This window comes from Pteropus medius, unplaced genomic scaffold (genome assembly GCF_902729225.1).
Source record: "Pteropus medius unplaced genomic scaffold, Ma_sr-lr_union100, whole genome shotgun sequence".
Taxonomy (NCBI): domain Eukaryota; kingdom Metazoa; phylum Chordata; class Mammalia; order Chiroptera; family Pteropodidae; genus Pteropus; species Pteropus medius.
Window position 1 is genome coordinate 22,356,508 of NW_024346667.1, and position 24,150 is coordinate 22,380,657.

Sequence of the window (24,150 nt, forward strand, 5' to 3'; positions counted from 1 at the left end):
TGAAATTTTACTTACTTTCATAGTAACTTATCTAATAATACGCCTGTCAGCAAGATCTTTGCCTCTACCTTGGCTTCCTCTCCTCATCATGCAAATTGCCATTGGCTTTAATTAGATTTAATAAGCCGCTGGGAAGTGCAGTAAGGAAAAAGAAGAGCACAGATTATACAGTGTGGGCTTACTCTTCCATGCAGTCGAGTACAGCGTTTCCGTGGAACTCTCACATCCTCCCAAAGCTGGGAAAATAAAGAATGCCAAGCATATGGAAAGACACACTGCTGCTGCTGTCCAAATGTGAAACGTGGGTGGAGAAAATCATTTACAAAAAAAGAGTGAGGGAAAAGAGAAAATCAACCCCAATCCCCAACAGCTGCAAATAACAAAGCTTGTGAAGCTGTTTGTTACCTTGGATGAACTCTGATTTCCTGCTCACAGAAGGCAGGGTCCTGTTGAGCCCCAGGATCCTGTCCAGGTGGAAGGCAAACACCTCACTCATGTCCAAAGGCTGCTTGACCAGCCCACAGGGACGAGGACCGCAGCCAGGCACAGAGCCAGCGGTGTTCCCCTCCAGCACCAACAAGCGCGCTCGGCTCTTTGGGGACACTGGCTGGAGGCCCGCCACTGCGCCATCCGCCAACAGGCGCATTCTGCGGATGTCTTCTTTGCTCAGCCACGAGGGGGCGCTCTCGCTGTAGATCCTGATATTGCTCTCCCTGGCCCTGGGCAGCTGGAAATCTGAGCCCCCACCTCGCACTCCCGGACCTTTTATCAACCTCCAGGGTCGTTCCCCGACCTTCGCTAGGTTTTCTCCCTGGAAGTACGCGGGCGCTTCGACATCAGCTGCCCTTGCACCTTCCTGCGGCTGAAGGGATGGTCTGACCAAAGCCTCCCGTCCTGCGGCTGGAGATGCCACTGCATACTTCTTCCTGCGCTTTGGTTTCACTGTGCCGCGTATGTTGGCGGGCTTGCTACGCTTGGAGCGTAGGGTAATGTACACCACATTGGGCAGCAGGGTGGTGCCATTGCCCTGGGACTCCAGAGGGGCCAGGGTCCCATCTAAGGGTATCTCAGGGAAGGGTGCCTCGGCGGTGTCGCGGCTCTGGTGTGGCCCCTTTTCTGCTGCCCGTCTGTGCCGGAGGGAGGCGCGCCCCACCTGGCTCACCAGGAAGCCCAGGTAGATGGCGCAGGCAGTGCCCAGCAGGAGGTTCCTCCGGGTCCTTGGACGCCGGCTGCTCCAAAGTTTACGCACCCGCGGGACGCACAGGGTGCAGACGAACCAGTTTATGAGTTGTCCTGGCTTGTCTGGACGGGTCATTTCTCTGCCGCATCCACATGTTGATTGGAGTTTAAAGTTTGCAGTTGGCTCTTGCTGACATGATGCATGGTTTCCTGAAATCAGCTGTCGCCTCCGCTTAGGTGTCTTAAGTGGTCTCCAGCGGGTAGAGATGGAAGTAAAGGGTTGGTGATGGAGTTGGGAACGTTTGTGACCCTCGCCACAACAAACCTTTTAAACTCCTGTCAGCTTCCCCAAAGAGAAGTGCAGCTTGTTTCTGGAAATGAATGGAAACAGAGTTAACTGAGTCACAATCTCAAACTAGTTCAGTTCCTCTACAAGAATAAAAGAAAAAAGTAACCCTTTCCTTCCATAAGTATCACCACTATATTTTTTTTAATGAAGTTTGAAAAACAGAAACAAGATAGATGTATAGATTTGATATTCAGTTTAAATTAGAACAAGACACAAAAATACAAGAATATTTTATAACTTGTCATTTAATCTGATTCTGAAGGAAAAACATTAAAATTTGAGAAACCCAGGCTTTTCCTTTTTGAAATTCAGAAATAATGTAAAACAAGTAATAGATGTTTTTAAAAACTCTATTGCTATCCCATATTTATTTTTTAATTCCTGCACTAATTAGTGAACTAATTAACATTCAAATTCAAAAATATTTTCTCTTTAATGGTACAATTTTTTCTTCATAACATGTTCCATTTTCTTACATTAATAGTTATAATATAAAGCCATATGCCCATATATCTTGAAAGCACTTAAATTTATTGTCACATACTCAGAGAGAAACGCAATACATGAATTCAACTACTTTTTATTCCTTTTCTTCCCACCAAAGTCAGCTGAAAGAAAATAAAAGGATCTCTAGTTCTATTTTTTTCATATTATTAAAAAGAAGAAGAAGAAACCGTAAGCAACCTTACTTACACAGCTGGCCCCGTGCTTGGCTCCAGGAACAATGTAATCCCTCACTCTAATGCAAAGAACTTTTAGAGGCTGAGGCATGTAAGTAGAACATATTTCATGGTCAAGAGTATTCCACATTTCAAATATTTCAGCTCGGCTTTAAAAGCTCCCTTGAAAACTACTGATTGCAAAGCAAAAACAAACAAACCAGTTACTTGTAAACTTGCTGCTTATAACCTGATCTTGAGACAGATGAGGGTTTTTTTTTAACTAGCTTAAAAAATAAACTTTAATTTTAAATTCAGAAAAAGCAAATGCCGCACAGAGGCAGTTTTCATTCAAGTAATTTGCCACTTATTTTTAACCCCTGGGAGCCCTCTAGTGTCCTGTTTGAAAACAGACTCAGAAGCATCAGTCTCATGGAGTTAAAAAGGATTTAGAGTGTTTGCGTAGCAGCAGCCAAATAAATACCTTCTAAAATGAGGAACGCTATCACCCCACTGTCCGTCCCACTTAGCTGGGGACAAGAGCACCAGAGTTCCCAGGGACCACGACTCACCTTACCATCTTGGCCGTTTACAAAGGAACGTTTGTCTCCTACCACTTCTGAGAAGACCTAAAAGTTTAAAAAAATATAAGAAAGGGTTAACACAAATGAGGAAAAAAATAGAACAGTGAGATAAGGGTACACATAGATAGGGAAAGACATTTATAGTGTGCAGTTGCGTAGTGCTACAGTTCACAAAAAGAAGTCGTGGGTTCTCTCTGATTGGAGGTTTTTTAAAAAACCGGTTAGTAATTGGCTTAGGTAGTTTGCATGTCCTGGCACAAAGGCAGAGGTTGATGACCTCCGGGCCTCATTTAGGCATATTCTTTTTGCTTCGAAGGCAAATAGAATCAGAAGGCAGGAAGGGAATAGGATTGTTTTCCCCACAGGAAAAACGTTTGTGATACTGGGGGGTGGGTAAGAGATTAGAGTATAGTATACAATCCTTAAAACACATTTTACAAAGCAAAAAAGATTAAGGCATCGAAATATATAAAGAAGGAAAGAATAAACTTCCAAGTGATAAAATGCCAAAAATTAAAATAGAACTTCTATTTTAGCACTCTTAAATTCAGACCTTTCTTCCTCTTTAACAGTTCTGTCGCAAGAAGGAAAGAGAAGGAACAATTCCAGTGCTGACTGTGGCCTAGAAGTACCTGCAGATTTTGGCTAAATGTTGTAAGAACACTAACCTCAAAGTAATTTTCTTTGTGCTCCAAAACTCTTACAGCACACTTCCATATGCACGGCGTTATTTATTTTCTAGATAGTAAATGTTAACTTCTTGAAAAGAAACTGTGACAGAGCTGTTTTATTATAACTATCTTATTATTTTCACATATTGAGAATAATAGCTCTCCTGACTCTTTAAAAATTAAGTCTTTGGCAGAACCCAGGTTATAAAAAGCAGAGGCCTCTGCTGGCTGTTTCTAAAACAACTTTTTTAGTAAAGAAATGCCTAGGAAGTAGATAAGAGTTCTGTGAGTGAGTTAGTAAATTTGGTTGATAGCTCCCTCTCCCCCAAAAGAATGTCTCTTTATTATAAGACTAATACATTGCCTCCCCTTAAAGCCACGAGAGGGATTAGTGGAGGCCAAAGGGTATGATGTGTAGAGAAGGGGCTCCAGAGGGAGAAAGCCTTGGCTTGGAGTTTTCTTCCTTCACTCTCTAGCTGTGGTCCCTTGTGGCAAGTAACCCGACCTCTCTATTTCTCAGTGTCCATCTCTAAGAATAATAATACCGCTTACCCCATCAGTCTCTTGCAATGATTAAATGAGATGGTGGTGACGGAATTGCAATTTGAACTATCAGGCAGCGGGTTTCTATCCTTCTAAAAGCCCCTGGACAACCTCTAGACAACTAAACTTTATTTCAGTCGTGGGTGCTGAAGGCTCAAAACTCTGCCTCCCACTCCTACTCTCTAGCCACACACACAGAAGCCAGCACAGACACCTGGACCTAGGCCATTCTTGGCTTAGGATAGAACGACCAAAGCAGCAGTGGTTTTCAGCCTCTGTAAAGACTGGATAAAGATTGGATAAAGCTGCCTCGATTCTTTGGCTCCTTGCAGGAAACTAGTGCAGTGCTACAAATTATCTCTTTTCTCCTCACCTAAGGCATAGTTTGTGTAAAAGAAGTAAGCTGCAGAGTACATTTAAAGGAAGGAAGTTCCCTGGTTACACTAGACTAAATCTGGCACATTAAAAACGCATTGAGGTTATAAATAAACACCTTAAAAGTGCAGGAGAAATTTGGGCTCCTTTTTTCATTCGTATCTAGTAGTTTTGAAACTCAGTTGTGTCTCCCACTGTGATTCAGACATGTGTGGCATATCAATTGGCATGGGGAAACTACACATGCATGTTGGCAGAGAACCTGGACTAGAAAAGACAGATTGTTAATATCATATACCCTGCCCATCCACCCATCACCACTTCCCCAGCCCTATAATTTCGAGCCCCAGGGAAAGAAGTACAGGCAAATACTGATGGAAATATTTGCATGTATTATTCTGTGAAATTCTGAGGCACCAGCAGTACACTTTGGTTTCCAGGCAAGGAAATGTGATGTAGGGTTAAGGAGCATCCCATTCACCCCACCAATTCCAGGTGTTGGCAATTTTGGAAGCACTGGTGGGTAGCACTCCTGGCATGGACCTCATGGAAGCAGCAGCAGCAGCAGCAGCAGCAGTGGGCTCAGCAGTGAATTACCTTTAAGTTTCTGCACAGACGGAAATCATCTATGAGAGAGGCTAGTGTGTGGCTACCAGAAATGACTGGGTTATAGCACATGAGTGACAAGCCCTGGCATCCCTGTGACATAACTGAATGCTTTTGAGAGGTGCTGGAGGTCTTGTTTTATGCAGAAGAGAGTAAGAGTCAGCAAAATCTGAGTCACTCCCACTAAAGCGTGCTTGGTACCCATAGGCTGGTGAGACTCAGGAAAATGTAGGTTGCACAGCCACTTAGCATTTATTAAAGACCCACTAAAATGCCATTCACTAAAGCTGGGTTCTGTGGGAGGTATTCAGTGTCTGAGGCACCGCTTGGGTCAGTAATGTCTCAATAAGTATTGAATGAATGAATGATTGAATGAACAAATGAATGAAAATATTAAGCTGATAAAGAGAATGTCTAGACCAGTGGTCCTCAAAGTGTGGCCCTTGACCAGCATTATCGGCTTCACCCAGGAATTTGTTGTAATGCAAATCCTTGAATCCCACCCCAGACCTACTGAATTAAAACTCTTAGAGGGAGGCTCTGTATTGTAACAAGCCCTCCAGGTAATCTGATGCATGCAAAAGTTTGAGAACCAATGCCCTAGAAAAGGAATCCCAAAAAGAATGGGGAGGCCAGGAAGAAAGAAAAATGCCAAAAGAGGAAGGATAGAATAAAATTAAAGTTGTGGAGAGACTCAAAAAAACACTTGCAGTTTCCCCTAGACTTTTCTGTGCCTTTTTCTCTTTACTAGAGTTCCATTTCCTCCTCAACACTTCGCCTATTGGTTAGAAAAGACAAAATGTTACTCTCACATACTCTGCCCAGCCAGGCATCCTCACCCACCTAGCCCTATAGATTCTAGTCCCTTTCTCAAAGCAAGGTCATAACATGTAAATACTAGGAAAAGAAGAAATTTGAGAGAGACTGCAATTCACAACCCATGGAATAAAAACAGGAACACTCATGGCTGGGTGTGGAGGGGCTATCAAGGAAAATCGTGAGAAGAAATCAAATCTACAGGCCATCCCCAGTTCTGTACCCGTAAAGACGCCTTTTATAGTAAAATCACACTGTTTTCCAAAAGGCAGTCATAGGGTTCACATGGCCACATGTTTTGCATAGACAAAAATTACGAGCCAAAAAACTTTGTTGAGAAGCCTAGATGCGTTCCGAAATTTAAAAGATTAGCAGATATGAAGCAGTATAAACATGGAAGTAAATTAAACATTTTGATAAGAATGAACATGCTTCTCTACATATAATTCATTTTTCCACGGGAAATAACCCATGCTTTGGTTAAGAAAGCTCATTATTTTGCAGTTCTTTGGAGAATGAAGACTGAGGTCATCACCAGCTCAGAGGCAACACTCCTTGTTTTAGCTTGGTAGTGATTGCTTACAATATAGAGATAGCCAGACAATATAGTTTATGACAGTAAATCTGCATTTACTTCAGTTGTGTTGAAGAATTTGTAAATAAAATATTTTTATCTCAGGTAGGTGCTTTTGGCAAGTGCTATGGACTGAACGTTTATATCTCCTCAAAATTCATATATTGAAACTCTGAGGGCCCGTATGATGGTATTTGGAGATGGGCCTTTGGGGAAGGGTTTGGGTCATGGAGCTAGAGCCCTCACAAGGGAATCAATGCCCTTGGAAGAAGAAACAAAAGACAGCTTGCTTCATCTCCTGCTCTGTGCCACATGAGGACACAGCAGGAAAACAACCATCCGCAAACCAGGGAAACAGCTCTTACCAGAACCTAACCATGTTCTCACTCTGATCTCAGGCTTCATGCTTCCAGAACTGTGAGAAATACATTTTTAGTGTTTAAGCCACTCAGTCTATGGTCATTTGTTATAGCAGCCTGAACTAAGCCACAAAGATATTTAATTTTGCTTAGTTTCCTCATCTGAAAACAAAAACGAAAACAAAAACAAAACAGAATTATTGTATCTAGTTCACAGGGTTGTTCTAAATAGGTTCTATGGGAAGCACTTAGCACAGCATTGATACACAGTAAGAAGTAATAGCTCATTCACTTGCTCTCTTTTTCTCGCTAGGATGATGCTGATGACTAAACACTTTCTAAAGAGACCATAAGAAAACACAGATGGATAAAACAGTGGTCAATACATAATTTCAAGTTCAAGAAATAGTCCTCAGTTGTACTAAGTTACTATATGCAACAAGTTATCCGGAATTTGCTCATTATCTCCTTCTATACTCAGCAAAGGACTTAAAAGAGAATATAGAGTATATTCTATTTGCTACTTTGGATTCAAATCTTTGGTCATTTTGCCTTTGATATTTAGAATTAATTTACAGTAACCACTGTGAGGCTACAGTAAGGCGAGTCCTTGGCAATGTACAGCAGGTACTCGAATAACATTATTTCATTCAATATCATTTCGTCATAACTATAGGAACTTAACTCTTGTTTTTATCAATTAGCCTATGGTAAAACTGGTTTATTATTCATGGTTTCACTTAAAGTCCCAGAAGCTATCTATGACATTAACTGAGGACCTACTATAATCAAACTCAGGGGGCATTTGTCATAGGAGGCATTAAGTGTAGATCACACATTGAAAAATTTCCCCTCAGGTGATCTGACACCTTCAGGTTCCTAAGATACACTCCACTCAGGCTTCTGGCAATATTACCAGAATGATAGTGACTGATGACAATAGTAGTGCAATAGTTTATTGTTAGTTTTACTATTCTTAATAATAGCACCTCATAGGGTTAATGCGAGTATTAGATGAGTTACTAAGAGCCCTTAATATACCACCCCCAAAAAAAAGCTTTGTCATTAACTAGACACTGTGGTGGGGAAAAACAACTCTTAGAACTATTTAGTCTACAGCCATGCTACCCTGAACAAGCCCGATCCTGTCTGATCTCAGAAGCTAAGCAGGGTAGGGCCTGGTTAGTACTTGGATGGGAGACCACCTGGAAGACCAGGTGTTGTAGACGTAAAAACAAACAAACAAACAAACAGACAAAAACCTATTCACGTATTATAGACAAAGAGAGATTCAGAGTTGATCGTGCCCATTTACGCATTGATCAGGGGAGAGGTCACCAATTATTGGATCAATTTAGCTAGCCAGTTCTCCTGGCAGGTATCTCCCTATTATAGAGAAACTTATAGTGGATTATCAAAGACTGAGGGTCTATTGCCATAGCTTTAGATATATAAATTAGTCTTCTATTTTTTATTTAAAATATTTTTGGAGCATCTACTAAGTGACAGGTACTATCAAGTGACTTTGGATGTGGCAGTGAAAAAGATATTCAACGTCTAACTGTCAAGGGGCATATGGACTGGACTCCCTTCTAAAACATTCAGCTCTATCAGTTCTCCACCTTCTTCCCCATCTACCATCCTTAGAATCTGTCCAAACCTAACAGGCGTTTCTAGTTTCAGATTTTAATTCTTCCCATTCTGTCTTGTCTCAGGATAGTTAAGAAGATCATGCCTACATACGGCCTCAAACAGGACAATTCTAATCAGGCCAAATTTGTAACCTCATTAAGTGCTGGTACTAGACTGGTTTGATTAGTATATTAGGTTATTCATTTAATTTGATAAATAATTTACCTACCGATATGTGTCCAATTAAACCAAAGCTTATTTTCACTTATTCATTATTGAATCCTGCAAACAAAAGGCATTTTCCTTTTCTTTAAGTAAGAAAAAAAGGATTAAAAGAAATTAGTTCAATTTCAACTAATGGATAACTTTTCCTCTAAAATATATAAATACTGTAAACAAGTGGAAAAAGTTTAATAAGATGGGTTTGTAATTTCTACAGGTAAAGCTTTTAAATGTCTAAGAAGCTTGGTGAATCTAAGTCTATCACTAAACATTCTTATTACTTTTCTAAGTTTTTCACAGAGCCTAATTGAAGATGTATAACTTCTCTAATTGAAGAAGTTATACAACATAATTAAAATGTATAACTTCTGCTTCATCAGTATGTCGGGTAGACACTGTCAAAGGCTTTATTACTTTAAAGCTAGACTCAGGATAAATAAGGAAAAACATATAAGTTATCTAAAAAGACAGAATTCTCAAATTTAAAACTTCTATAAATTGATATCAGTTGTTATGATGTGAATATAAGAAATCAATAAGCATACAGAAAAAAACGAGAAATAAATTTTAGAATTATCAGAATCTAAATATAAATTTAGTATTCATAAAAAATGTTTAAAGAAAGGTGAAGCGAGCACGCAGAAGGAATTAAAAATGATTGAAGACATTAAACAGAAATAAAAGCAACATTCAGAAATGATAAACTGTTGAAATTAAAATTCAATGGATAAAATTTTTGGCCCTGGCCCCAACAGTGTAGCTTATATTGAACTCAATCATCTACCAAAAGTAACTGAAAGTTGGAAAAACATATAAATGATCTTTGAAGGCACTGGAGGGCCAGCACAAGTAACACTGAACAGCCAGAATCCTTGAGAAACAGAAGCACAGAGGAGCACTCCGTGTTCACCTCAAAACTGTCCTGAAGGCATTTTCCAAATTATAGCAAGAGGGGAAAGAGCCCGAGAAGAAAGCAGCAGTCTTGCAGATCTAAGGAGACAGAGGCTGAGTTTGGGGATGCCCAAGGAGACAGAATTTGAGGAGCAAAATGTTGGAGCAAGAAGGAAACTCAGAGAGAGTGCCCCAAAATCTGCACCCAAATTTTCCTCAAACTGCTGGTCAACTTCTGAGTGGTGAATGTGCAAGGGAAACCTGAAGAAATGCAGTAAACAGAGGACGGGGCTTGAGCTGAATTTCAGCAGCCCAATAGCACTGGGGCGTTAAAGATGGTTATTCAAGACGGAGGAATTTGCTAAACACAGGCCTGAGACCTGGGAAGGGGCATTCCCTAATATTAATGGCCATTCCCACAAGTAAAGCCAAAACTGAAACAGGTCAGGGGTAACAAAGCTTAAAACAAGACTTGACGGGATCAAGATCATTCTCTGAAACTCTTTATGACTAAAAATCTTAACACTTAGGAAGAATATCATTTAAAGACTACAGTTTATTATCCATAATCAGAAACCCGACTGAAAATTATAAAACATGCTAAAAATGTGCTAAAAATAACAAAAGCAAATAACAAGTATAAAGAAAAAAGGCAAGAAATAAAGAAATCCAGGCACCATTCACAGGACCACCAAGGAGGCGGTGGTAGTGCCAGCCCCAGTCACCTGGAAAAGCCCCAACCAATGCTACCTGGCCATTCCCTGAGCCTGTGTGTGCACCTTACCTACATGCCTTATTTCTGGGTGCTATGCAACTGGAGCTTGTGGCTCCTGTGGTTGTCACACCCTGGTGGCCACTGCTTCACCGCAATCTTCCTCCTGTGCGCCTGCCCAAATCACTGCCCTCCAGCACCAAAATGGTCCATATGGCGAGCTGCCAGTAGTCATCTCCCACAAAGGCAACTGAAATTTTCATGTCAGAAGAAATTTGGCCAACATCCCACAGTACTATAAAATGAGACTTTGAAAACTTTGCCCCTTTCTCTGACTTGCATAAATTTTATCTGGATTGTACATTAGACGGCAGGGAAAAGATGGCTGCCAATCATATTATGACCTGTTGACGAGGCTCTCTAGCTTTAACAAGATGACCTGTCCTTACACAATTCAGACTTGTGAGAAAATTATTTGCTCACTGTAAATAGTGATTAAAGAAATGAAGGAAGGCAAGAAATGTCACCAAGTCTTTATAGTATCCACATGACTGTTAAAAGTATAAATATAGGTCAAATTGGTGAAAGACATCAATTTGAAGATCCGAAATCTCATTGAACTCAAGAAAAGATACATCCAAGAAAATTATCAATAAACATCTCATAATCAACTTTCTAAAAACCAAAAACAATACAGCTGAGACGACATAAACTGAAAGGTAAGTCAGAGGAAAACATCCAAACTGAAGCGCAGATAGTTAAGAGGATAAAAAATGCAAAAAAGCATAAGAGACTTATCAGACATGGTGAAAAGTTTCAAAACAAGTGTAATTTGAGGTACAGGAAGAAAGAAGAATGTGACAGAAGCAATATTTGAAGAAAAAAAGTGGTCAAGAATTTTTCGGATTTGAGAAGCGCTACAAACCCCAGGGAGGAGTAAAACAAGCATTTTATATAAAGGAAACAATAAAAAATTTAGATAATTGTAGTTATATTTTATTATGGAATCTTAAGACTGGAAGAAGTCTCAGAGATAAACTAACACACTGATTTTGTAGAGGAAGCAGCTTGAGAGCTGTACGAGTGAATGATCTAAGGAAAGTCACACAAGGCACAACCAGAACTGGAATTCTCGAATTCAAATTAAGTGGTCTTCTTGTTCTTATTTATTTATGTTTTTATGTATGTATGTATGTATGTATGTATGTATTTTATACCTACAGCACCTGGTGTTCCTAGGTGGTCTCCCATCCAAGTACTAACCAGACCCAACCCTGCTTAGCTTCCGAGATCAGACGGGATCGGGCATGTTCAGGGTGGCATGGCCGTAGACTTCTTGTGATATAAGACTTTCTCTCTTATTTAATTTTATATTTTAGTAGCATTATCAAATAATATGAATCATTCTATCATTTTAAAGATAGATTTTCTTAAACTATATTTTAATCTTTCTTGCTGACTTTCATGTTACCAAACAAAATGACAGTGTAAAAAAAGTAATGCTAGGTCAATTACTTGCTCAAGATTGCTTAATGTGAGAGGTAGAGCAGAGACTAAATATCAGGTTACTGAACTTTTCAATTGCAGAGTGTTTTTCACATCCAGTTGTTGTTTTTTTAATGGCACATGAGCACTGTAACTAAGGTCAGAAAATCCCTGTTCTTTCACCTTCACCTTTATCTTTAGCAATTATTATTTTTTGATTTATACAATTTATTTTTTTAGTGCCTTTAGTGCCAGCTGTATTAAGGTACAGTGAATTTGTGTACATCTAAAGTGTACAGTGTGATGATTTTATATACGTGTACAGTGTGAAATGATTCACACACGCACACACAGCTTCTACGGCAGCTAGTCCAGCTCTTAATAGGTTTCACCTATTTTCCTCACCCTTTCAGGCTGAGGATGTGAGATACTATATAATCATGAAGTTTATTCTTAGTGTTCAAGGCAGAGATGAAAGCAGGAAGAAGTTCCTATCTTTAACACTAGGCTCAAAGATAATATCCAAGTACTCCATGGGTCCACCCGGGGTTGTGAACTGGAGGTCAGGAAAATGTAGAAATTATGCTGATAGCCCACCCTCACCCTGCCCATCTGAGACACCACCAGGCTTTAGAGAGTGACCTTCCAGCTGGGCAGCCCAGTTGGTAATGTACAATTAGGGCTGCTACTTTCACCCTCAACCCAAAGGGGCAGTGCAAGTGAAGGGCACTTGAACTTAAGCTTCTTTAGGTTCATGATGCATCCATCTCTGCATAGAGCCCTGGTCAGGAGTTGACCATTTTGCCAATAGCAGCAGCCTAGAGACTTGGACAGTCAGGAGCTATGCTGACAGCGAAGCTGAATTCTCTACCTCAAAATATAGGAAACTTCTTGATCTTTTTTTCATTCCTTTCTCCAAGACAGAGTTAATTGTTACCTCCTACTCTCTCTCTGGTTTCTTTTTCCTCTGTACATCCATAATTACCTCTGCTTACTTCCAATATTTCACTTATTCTGTGGTATTGTCCTTAATTGTCCGTAATTAGTTAGTGCTTTTCGTTTTGTTTTCAGGCAACTGAAAACCTGAAAACTCAATTCAAGCCTCCACAAAAGGAAATGTGATTGTCTAGTATCACTCAAACATCCAGAGGTAGAGTAGGACTCAGTGCAGTTCAGTCATGTCAGGCCATGCATCTCTGTTGTTCTTTTGACTATGCCCTTGCCCTATGACTGACTTCATCCTCAGGCTGACTTTCTTCCTGATCACAATGTGGCTTCCTGAAGCTACAGACTTTACATGATCTCTCTTTCACGTCTAGGTAAGAAAAAAAAAACGATAAGCATCTCACTACCACTAAACAAGATTTCTGAGCTTCATGCAGAGACCAATCACTATAGATAAAAGAATGTCATATAGGTTTACACCTTGGTTACATGCTCACTGCTGAACCAGTAACTGTAGTAAATGATTTTGAATTGTCCCTGGGGCTGGATGTGATATCAGTCTCATACAAATCCTTAATCTCCTGACTGCTACACAGTGGGAAACAGTTAGAATGGTGTCAGGCAGACAAATAAAACATCCATTATAATCATGACAGATTTTTTTTCCTATTGCCCCCATAAAACCTTGAGAGCTTGGAAGATAGATTCAATACTGACTTATCTGTATCTTCAGTCCTACTTCATAGCTGACATATAATGTGTTCAACGGTCATCTGAATAAATGAACAAAACAATAATTGATTTTCCTCAAAAATATATTTGTCACCAACCATTCCTGTAATTCTTAAAGCATATTGTGGCTGTAACAATATTTGCACACCTTATTGTTCAATACCACCCTACATGGTTGTAATTTGTACCTGTTTCTTAGGTCTTTCACTTGAATTCAACACATTACGGATTATTTTTAGAGCTGCTATTAACACAGACTTCAATTGCTATCCTGTTTTCCCCTTGAGCGGTGAGGCAGTTGCCATGGAAACAGAATTCAATACCTCTCTCTAGAGCCTCACATCAATGCAATTCGATGAGAGGGACTAACATACTACTTCCTACCTATATTTTATATCTGAAGATCCATTACCTCAAAAAAGACGCAAGTCATTACTGGAGTAAGGCATATTTGATGAAAATGGGGGTTTGACACCTTGTCCAAGAATATGTATAAGAGCTCTCAGGTGGAAATAAGTCCCTCATCAGAGCTGGAGAAAGTTTTTAATGCTTGGATTGACTAAAATTCCAAATTGCAAAGTAGATTTTATTTAGAGGTGGGAAAATGGATCATTTTCATTGGCACCATTCATTCAGCACAGTCGCAGACTCGTAAACTTTCTCAGAGAACCTTGTCTGAGGAAAGTTTCCTTCCTCCCAACTCCACCTACACAAAGTTTCCTTCCTCCCAACTCCACCTACACAAAGAGTAATGTTTGATATCTAATCCAGGTAGAAGACGGGGGGAGGGACGAGTAAATTCTCAAGCATCTCTGGTGAGGTAGCTCCCATTAGTCAAGGGCCATTCTCTGGGGAAGCTGTAGTCCTGGGCCTTAGTGGCTATACACTCAGAAGCTGGGGAAAGCATACACTGGCTATGTGGGGAGCTGTGTGGGGAACCAACAGCATCAAGTATGTATGAGTAGAAATGATTCATTACCAGGTCCTAAACTCCACACTGGAACAAATTTTCACAGTGTAAGACCAAGCTTTGACCTTGTCAGCACTCCAGAATCTTTCATTTGGTGGCTCAATATGTGCTATGATGGAATTTTCTGTCTTGATGTGAACTGTTTGCACTGCGTCTATCTTGGTGGGTATTTCTCTGATGGTAATCTGGGCTAACTTTAAAGACGTGGTCTAGAAAAAGCCAGAATGGGATAGATACAGGTGACAAAAAGGAAGTGAGGGACAGATTACAATGCTAGAGCCAATTGTATCAACAGATAACTAAAGCATAGGGACCTGAGCAAGGCAGGTAATGAGTAGACAATTCATAGCCAAGTAAAGGTATTGAATATTTGAAACAAGCAGGTAACAATGAGCTCATAGGTAAGAAACAAAGCCAAAAGGTACATGTACAGACTGGAACAAGGTGAATAGACTAAGATCAGTACCAGAAATGGAGAAGAGGCTGATGAGGCTGGACTATAAGACAACAATCAGGATCCCATTCTGATTTTGTTGTGGAATCTTTTTTTCAGTGCTGTGATTTTAAACTAGACAAGTAAAAGATTTGTTTTTGGATTCACTTTGTTTTTGATTATCTGCTTATTTGGTTTACAATCCTGGCCCTATCAAGATGACATTTTAAAGATGACACCTAGTATATCTGCTCTTGGACTATGCCTTTTCTGTCCCTGAAAAAAAAGGATTATCTATGAGATAGATCAAGATTGGTTCTCCCAAGTGCCCCGGTTGCCACAGTTCTGTCCTTTGCTGTATTAACACTTGCCCTCATCCCAGCCCTATCCCAGCTATTCCCAAGGAACATTTAGTTCCCAGTAGTATTTTTCTAGGAAAGAAGCAGGTCAATATTATTAATGGAGTTTGTTCTACATACCAGCAGTTTGGGAATTTTTTTTTTGTCAAGACACACACAGGCTTCCTAACACTGAATACCTCCACAACAAAGCCAGACCACACTTGGCCCATTTCTACCTAAGACTCAGGCACATTCAAGGTTGCCAGGTTCTCGGCAGGGTACTAGTTGGGGCTGTTTTCTTGCCTTCTTCATACTAGGCTTATTTCCAAGTGGCTGGGTACAAATCTTGTTTTTACTTGATTTGCTCTGGACAAAATTCCTGACCTGCTCCTGCTCTACCTTACTCTTAACTTCGGTCTGTACTGCTTAAACCCAGCCCTTCAAACCTACCCCATTGCATTTACTGCGTCATTCTTGCTTCTTCCCAATTCTTGTTTTCACGATCCTATGATACTCGCCTCTCTCACTCCCTTACAGAATGGCTAGAAATGCTAGACTGGATTGAGGAAGTGTAATGGAAGAAAGTGTCAGAGAAGAGTTAATAGCAGGGTTAAGCCCTTATAGACTATCGCAAAGACGTTGGATTTTAGTCCTAGGGAGATAGACAACCTTTGGAGGGTTTTCAGCTGAAGAGCGAACATGATCAAAAAATGATAGAAAAAGACTCCTCCTTTTCTAGAAACAGATTGCATAAGAGTAAAGAGTGAAGCAAGAAGACCTCTGCGGGACATCAAAATAATCCAGACTGAGATGATGGAGGCTTGATCCAGGAGAGTTGCAGTAGATGTGGTAAGATGTGGTCAGATTCACGTACATATAAATTTTAAATTTTTAAATTGGGGGAAAAAGGTTTCCTGACAGATCGGACATGGGGTATGACAGAAAGAAATGGAGTCAAGGCTGAATCCATGAGAGTTTTGATCTGAGAGATTATTTAAACACTTACATACTATTTCAGGAAATCATATTGTGCTAGGCATTATTCCAAGTACTTCACCAATCATGACTAATTTAATCCTCATGAGAACCCTGTGAGATAGATGTTAATAGCATTCTCATTTTATAGATTTGTAACTTGATGCACAGACTTTAAATAATTTGAGCAAGGGCCAGTGAACGTTGCTGCCATTCACTGAGATAGATCAGTGTAGGAGTGGAACAGATTTAGAGCATGGTTAGGAGCTTATTTTTCTACTTTTTATGGTCTAGAGACCACTAACCACCTACCTGTCCAAGCTCAGTTCACCTTTGCTTTCAGCTGGTATTTATCCAGAGTATAAACTTTGTGGGGGACAAAGAAACTTTCCTCTACCTCAAGGTTCTTTCAGCTGGTCTCATAATTAAATCTACATGAGACAGATTAAAAAGAGAAAATAACCAAATTTAATCACATATGTACATATGGGAACACAACATACATGAGAGAATCAAAGAGGTAAGATGTTTTGAGACTTCAGAGGGGAGGAAGGTCATTCACAGGATGCTAAGAGCAAATGTTCAGTAATTATTATTTGCCCTGCCCTATAGATAGGTCATAAAAAGTTATTTCTAGTGATAACTCTTATTTTGGGCAAGGCCCCTAATTTAAATTCTTCTAAGTAATTAAGTAAGGGTGACAGGTGTGGGGGCAGAAGTTACCCTTGAGCCTACAGGGCCTCAGTTGCCTTTAGCTTAAAATAATCTTCATGCCACATCTTGGGGTAAATTATTCTGAACTCCTAAAACTTCTTACTTATAGGGGTTATATCAAATATTCTAGGTTGGCACCAGGACTCCCACAGCTTGGTATCCCACTGGAAATGGTTGTATGTTAGTAAATGTTTACCAGTCCCTCATGGGGGAAAAAATAGTACTTGCTGAGTATTTAGAGATTTTTGTGGTGCAAATATTCCCACCATCACCCATTTCAAACAACATGATTTTATTGAATATACAATTTGAAAGAGATGCAAACAATCTGCCCTAAGCTGTTGCATATGATTGACTGGAACCTTCACAATAATTTTAAAGTGCTAATGAACATCCAGCAATGGTATCTTGGGACTCATGAATGAGAAGGATTATTTATGGTTGGAGATGTAGCCAAAGCAGTTGGGAAAAATAAGTTAGATTTAAACTAGAGATTGAAGTATAGATAATAAAGCAAAAATAGACAATAAGTCCAAGGATATGAAATAAAGAAGTGGCTACATAACTATAGAAGAAATGGTTGAAATAGTGATTCTTGGTTGATGGCACAAGGGAGCAAGCAGAGTTGACTAAGGTACAAGCCTGAAGAGATTTCAAAATCAGGTCAGCTAATCAAAAGTCTTAGGAGTGGGTGGAGGAAGGAATCCAGTCAGTGTAGAAAGAGTTATCAGAGAATTCCAATAACAGGCAATAGCAGAGACACTCAAGCATAGTGTTGTACTAAATGACTGCTTCTACAAAGCATCTGCCTCTAAATCTCCAGGAGTTATTTTAAAAAATGTTTTCAGTGCAGTGTGTCTGAGTTGGATCAAGGAAATATGTGCTTCTTAAAAGCTCCAAAAGTGATATAGATATAATACCAGGTTTGGGTACCTGGTAAATATCAAAAGCTTAAGGAGACAGAATATTCAGGAGTCCCAAGAGCAAATTAAAGGTACCTAATTAAGAGATTAAAGCTTAGGGCCAGAACAGCAGTACCTGAAAGGAATAGGACAAAGATAACAAAGCAGCCAAAAGCAAACAGGATAAAAAGGTCAGAACTGATGCTGAGACCTAAACACTGAGAACACATTAGGCATCCTCGGCAAAAGTTCACAAAGGGTCCTGTACATGTTACTGAGAAGTTTTTAACTTCTTAGCAATGGGGGCAAGAGAAAATTTTATTCAGAGAAATGACATAATCATTTTACTTTCACAGGAAAGTAGAAGATAGAATGCAAAGAAACAAGACTGTTAGTAAGAAAACTAATTATGGGGGCAAATCGAGCAAAGGACAATGAAGGTATGAATAATAAATGTGACCGTAGGGATAGAACAGTGAGATTGGTTTTAGAGATATTTTAGAGTTAGAAATGACAGAGCCTATTCGATTGGATATGGAGAGGGAGGGATTGGAAGAAACTGAGAAGTCCCACATAACCAACTAGAGCGATTCAGTAAACAGGGTCATTCAGCAAAATAGGCATCTAAGAAAAAAGGAGATGAGGAAGTATATATTCACTAGGACTCTTGATTACAAATATGAGGAAATGACTGGCTTAGGCAAAAAAAAATGTCTTTTCTTGCTGCATGTTTTGCTGCCTGGAACCTAAGATTAAACCAACAATGGTACAGTGGACTGTGATAGTTATAGTGTTATCTTCCCAGGATGTATTTTAATATTCTTTCTAATAACAGTTTTCATGTTTCAAGTACAGCTATGTCTGGCCTACACACAGACATAAAAGTAGCGTATGAGCTGTGTCTTGCCAACCAAAGTACCTGTGCTTTTGGCCAGAATGATTAGATCAGAGGTGGTCAGCAGACCTGAGCTATACCAATCAGGGGACTTTATAAAACTTTTCTATTAAAGCTGGCAGAGACTTTTCCCCTAGAGCTTTTGTCTTTGGGGGTCACCATTTAGGAAAGTTGAAAGACCAAAGCAGCTTGCAACCTTCTTCCTTAGCTCCCTAGAAAAAAATCTAACTGCATGAAGCTCAACTGATATCAGCTCAAAAGGTGAGATAAGCAGAGATAAGAGATAGATAAAAAGAGAACCTAGCAGTTCTAAGTATCAGTTCCAGACATAAATAGAGGCCTGGTTAATACAGCTATTTCTTTGATCATCTTAGCTTCTTCAACATCCTTCCAAACCATGTAAGAAAATAAATTCCATTTTTCCCCCTTAGGCTAGTTAGCAATAGCTCTCTTTAATATAAGGTATAACATTCTTCATTAATACCTGCTGAAAGGCTAGAAATAAAACTGGTCCTCAGAAAAAAATAGATCCAGGAATAGAATATCACCAGAATCTAGTCCTCTATTTTTCATCTTAGCCTCTCCCTGGACATTGGTTTCATTTTCTCTTACTACAGACTACTTTCTTTTATATAGTTGGAAATGTGGCTACCCATAATGCCCTCATTTTACTTCTCATACCTTCTATCTCTGGAGAGATAGAACTTGAACTTTTGAACTTGGTTCTGTATCTATTTTACACTTGGAAGCACAGAAAGTAAAAGTCAGTTTTGATTCTGCTTTTTACAATCTGTGCTTCCAAGTTCAAAATTCTAAGAAAGGGTTTTATTGACCCACTTTGTGTAATATAATAGATCAATCCATTGTAACTAGGGTTTTGAAAGACTATGATTGGCTAAGGTTGAGCCAGGTTGTTGTCTCTGAGCCAATCAAACAAGGCCAGTGGGATGGGCTCTTGTAAGAAAATAGTAATGCTCAAAGAAAGCATAAATTTAGATGAGGGAGAGAAATTGTTCCAAGAAGTACTATTCTCAGAAGAAAGGCAAATAAGTGACCCTTACTGGAAGGATAATGTTTTAAATATGTTAAATTTAAGACCCCATGGAGGACCAAAAGGAGGCCAAGGAACTGTGGCCTGTTAAAATGATTACTCAAGCCTATATGAAACAATTTATACACATAATTGATTCTGATGAAATATGTCATCTCAGACAATAAACTTCAAATTTAAACTGTAAACGGTATGTAATTTTACTCCAAGATTATCTACAACTCACTTTTCAAAAAAAAATCTGCATACTTTCAAATGTTTATGTGCTATAGTAGAGTGGACACAGTGAAGTAAGAGAAGAGAAAGGATTATGAATCACATGGGCAGGGCCTTAAGAACAAAAAATCCTGATCTATGTTTCTCCCTTACTGGGCAGGATCTCAGGACCCTAAGACTTTTTGTCTAAGCAACTGGAATAATGGGATTGCCACTGACTGAGAAGGCGAAGATTTTGAGTTGGGATAAGCTTGAATTTTCTCTCAGACATTTAAGTGAAAATGTCAAGTAAACTATTAGAAATATGGGACTGGATTTCAAAAGGGCACTCTGGCATTCCAGCATTAAGAAGTCAAGCATGAAAGGAGGAGCTAACTATCTATAGCATAAACTCTGAGAGCTGGGTTTTCTCTTTTTTTAAGGAAAGTGCCTGACTTGGCTTTGGTTGCTTAGGCATCACTTCAGTGATGGTTATCACAAATAAACAGGACTAGATAAAGAGCCAGACCACCTCCCCACACTCAGGCTCTTTGTTTTAGGGATCTTGGTATGATCCACTTGTTTTTTTGATTTTCCAGCACTTTAAATTCCCCCTTTTATGTTTTAAATTCACCAATACCGAGTGAAACAACAAGACCCTAGGCCCTACCCTTTACCCCAATAGAGCAGAACCCTAGCCCTTCCTCCAAGTTTCCTGATGGTTATTGATCATATTGTGTATTGCAGTCACAAGAAGAAGCACAAGGGCCAGTCTAGCCACAACATTGGTTATTGATAGGCTAAGACTGGCACAAAACACTATCCAAGCAAACTAAGGAAAGAGCCCTCAGAGTATAGGAGAAAAACAAGGAGAAGATACTGTTCTAAAAGCCATAAGAATAAAAAACATCAAAGAGAAGGGAAAAATCAACTGTGGCAGGTGCTCGTAAAGGGTCACATAAACAATGACAGAGAATTAACTATTGAATTTAGCAACATGGCTGCCATTAGTGATCTTGACAGTTTCCATGAAGTGATGGGAGCAAAAGACAAGAGTTATACTTTAGCCAGGCATGCCAGCAGGAAAGACAGAAATTAAGTGGTACACTGTTTTGGAAACTAGAAGATGCATAATACATAGCATCTTAGGACTCTGATTTGTTCATCTTTATAATGTCCCATGAGCCACCCCCTTCCCACACACACAGAGACACCATCTGAGAGAGATAATCATGGATTAAGGGATTGAGGGAATCATAAACTGAGTACTATATGTGTTGTTTTTATTTTGGCATGAGAGCCTGAGTATTAAATAAAGTTTTTGTTTAAATAAACAGATCAGACTAAACTTTAAATCAAAGTCAATGTTTTTCCTTCTTACCAGCAGGTGGGGAGAAAGACCAAATCTACGAAAGACAAAACTAAAGGACTATATTTTATCCTCATATTGGATCTGTTGCCTGTGTTGTTTTTGACCCTCATTGGGTTAAATATTCATTATAAATTTTTTCCAGCTTTACTGAGTAATAATTAACAAATAAAAATTATATATGTTTTAAGGTGTACAATGTGGTGATTTGATATACATATACATTGAGAAATAATTATCACAATCAAGCTAATTAACACATCTGTCACCTCATATAGTTACCTTTATTGTGTGCGATGATAATACTTAAGACCTACTCTTTCAGCAAACTTCAAATATGCAATACAGTATTATTAACTATGGTCACCTGCTGTGCATTAGATCTCCAGAACTTATTCAACTTATAATTGAAAGTTTGTACCCGCTGACCAACATCTTCCCATGTATCCCATCCCTCACCGTGGGCACCTACCATTCTACACTCTGCTTCTATGAGTTCTACTCCTTTAGATTCCACATATAAGTGAGATTATGATGTTTTTTTCTTCATGTGACTGGTTTATTTCACATAGCATAAAATTCTCCAGGTTTATTTATCTTGTCTCGAAAGACAGGATTTCTTTCTTTTTTATGGATGAATAACATTTTATTATAATATCTATTATAATGTTCCATTATATAGCACATTTTCTTTATTCATTCATCGGTTGACAAACACTTAGATTCTTTCCCTGTCTTGGCTATGCTGCAATGAACGCTGGAGTACAGATATCTCTTTGAGATGCTGATTTCATTTCTTTGGGCTATATACCCAGAAATGGGGCTGCTGGGTCCATTATAAATATTCATTAATAAATTTTCCATATTAGATAAATAGCTTATGGTTGATGATTTTTTTTCAAACATATATGATCTTACCTTGTGATTATTTGACAATTGTAAAGCTGTCTCTTACTAGTAGTTTTGGTCTATAAAACTGAGTAACAATCAGGTTAGATTCTCAAGGGAGAAATCAGTATGTTAAGTTTGAAAATGAGACATCTACCTGACAAGTATAAGCATAGTGGAAATAGAGCCAAAACAGAAGGCCTCAAAACAAGAAAGTCAAGATGTAGTTGACTGGCCATGGGTGAAGCAGGCTTAAGAATTTTTGAAGTTGCATATCAATACGCATAGATACATTACAGTTTTTTACCTGCTTCAAATACTTACTTGCATGTTCATTTATAGTCTATTTAAAGAGATCAGAATGAGGTTCATATCTCACAATATTTTGAAAAGTATATTAACTATTAATATCTTAAGCACCGAAATCAGAGATTTTGACTTGAGAACTAGCACTTATCAGCCATGTGAATCTGAGCAAGTTACTCTTTGAAGCTAGCTTTGTCTCCATCCATAAAATGAAGATAAGAATAGCATGTAACTCACCAAGTTGTTCTGAGAATTGAACAAGATAATGAAAATGAGAATCTTTGTACAGTGATTGCCCAAAGTAAATGCTCAATAATCATTAATTTTTGTTATTAGTGTATTATTCACCATCCAGCAGGCTTTCTTTTAGAGCCTCACCAGTGCCTGTCTTTCCTCAGTTATTTCTCCACCCCATGTAGAGCCCTCACTAGGTAGCAATGATACTCTCATCAGCACCCTCAATAAATTTTCTCCTCTGTCCTTCAATCACAGGTATCATGTTGACTCTGATCCTGTGAATTCATTGACTCGACACACTGTTGAAGAAAAATCACATGGTCATGACAATAAACAAGGTGTAAGAGGCCATGTGTGTTCATCGGAGGGCGTTATGCAATAGGATATCCTCGCTAAGATTCAAGAGATTTAAATTTTTTGGTGAGTAAAATAAAGTAAAAACTTTTAATTAAAGGTTGCGTCCCGAGTTGTTTTTGGTTTCTAAAGATGAAGACTTTAAATTACCTGGACAACCTGTTCCCCTGCTTTTGGAAAATCAACAAACATACCTTTTAACTATATACATTTAAGAAAAGTTCTTTGTTCTTTACAAAATTGTGATGACCCATAGGCTGAAGTTAAATGCTGTGGTTTGATGTAAGGTAGAGTCAGAGCTGGATCTCTGAGTATATTCATTTCATTTCTTTATTCTTATTATTTTTTGGTTGATTTGTTTCTTTGATTTTTGTTGTTGTTTTGTTTGTTTTAAGTTTTGAAGATTGCTTGCAGAAGACGAGGCATGGAAAACAGAGGCAGATTTACCAAAAAACTGAGCATGAGCAGAACTACTTCAAGTCCCAGAAGACATCATAGTGAGGCAAGACTTCCTCTGAGGTTCTTATAGAACCCAACAATTCTCTGCCCCACTTTGGGAACTGCGGTTATGGGAACCTGGGTATGATGCCACATACCGATCAGTCATGGTAACAGGAGGTCTCTTTCAGACAACTTTGATGGTACTTGTTAGCCAGGAGAAGCTAAAACAAGAAAGGAAGAATATGAAGATGTTACACTGGGAGTGTGAGCACCTGTGAGGCTTCCCTTTGAAGACAGGCAGACATAATTGTGGAATACTTGGATACTGAGGTCTTGTAAACATGCTGCAGAGGGCATTGTAATTCAGGCATTCAATATAAAAGAGATCTAATTTTATATAAATAGACTGGTGAAGACTTCTTCCAACTTCCTTATATTACAAATTAAAAATATGCAACACAAACTCTTCAGGTATCTTGGCCAAGATTACCCAGGGACAGTGACTTATGCATCAATATTTTGAACTATAGTAAATTATAATAATATAGGTTGAAAAAGTGAAATTTTTCTTGGATTAAAAAATAAATATCTTCCCTACCATTCATTCATCCAGAATCCAGAATCAGAACTCCTGATAAAGCCAGGTACAAATTTATTGGAAAACAATATTTCTCCCAAATACATGTCACAGCTATAAAATGCCATAATAGCTCAATTCTTGGAGTAACTACTTATTTCTTACTGA

At 38.9% G+C, this 24,150-nt stretch overlaps 1 protein-coding gene, 1 long non-coding RNA gene, 1 other non-coding gene and 1 pseudogene across 7 annotated transcripts in view; 2 read left to right on the plus strand and 2 right to left on the minus strand.

Annotated features, from left to right (window-relative positions):
* Window positions 1-2,926, minus strand: part of GASK1B (golgi associated kinase 1B) — a 41,098-nt gene extending 38,172 nt beyond the window's left edge. The window contains exons 1-3 of one of the 5 annotated variants that reach the window (XM_039876243.1): window positions 2,760-2,926; window positions 2,222-2,378; window positions 406-1,550 (exon numbers count right to left, since the gene is read on the minus strand). In XM_039876243.1, the coding sequence (XP_039732177.1) occupies window positions 406-1,315 (910 nt within the window). In that variant the 5' untranslated portion in view covers window positions 1,316-1,550; window positions 2,222-2,378; window positions 2,760-2,926. Of the gene's footprint in view, window positions 1-405; window positions 1,551-2,212; window positions 2,382-2,759 lie in introns of those variants that run through there. The other 4 variants (XM_039876245.1, XM_039876248.1, XM_039876246.1 and 1 more) reach the window with 4 other exon arrangements.
* Window positions 2,927-7,826: 4,900 nt separating this feature from the next.
* LOC120613508 (uncharacterized) lies at window positions 7,827-7,944 on the plus strand (annotated as a pseudogene).
* Window positions 7,945-11,386: 3,442 nt separating this feature from the next.
* On the minus strand, window positions 11,387-11,505 carry LOC120613504 (5S ribosomal RNA). Its single transcript, XR_005655728.1, has one exon. It is a non-coding gene; the product is annotated as a 5S ribosomal RNA (ribosomal RNA).
* Window positions 11,506-15,823: 4,318 nt separating this feature from the next.
* Window positions 15,824-23,801, plus strand: LOC120613502 (uncharacterized). Its single transcript, XR_005655726.1, has 3 exons — window positions 15,824-15,927; window positions 22,866-23,030; window positions 23,360-23,801. It is a non-coding gene; the product is annotated as an uncharacterized LOC120613502 (long non-coding RNA).
* Window positions 23,802-24,150: the final 349 nt, after the last annotated feature.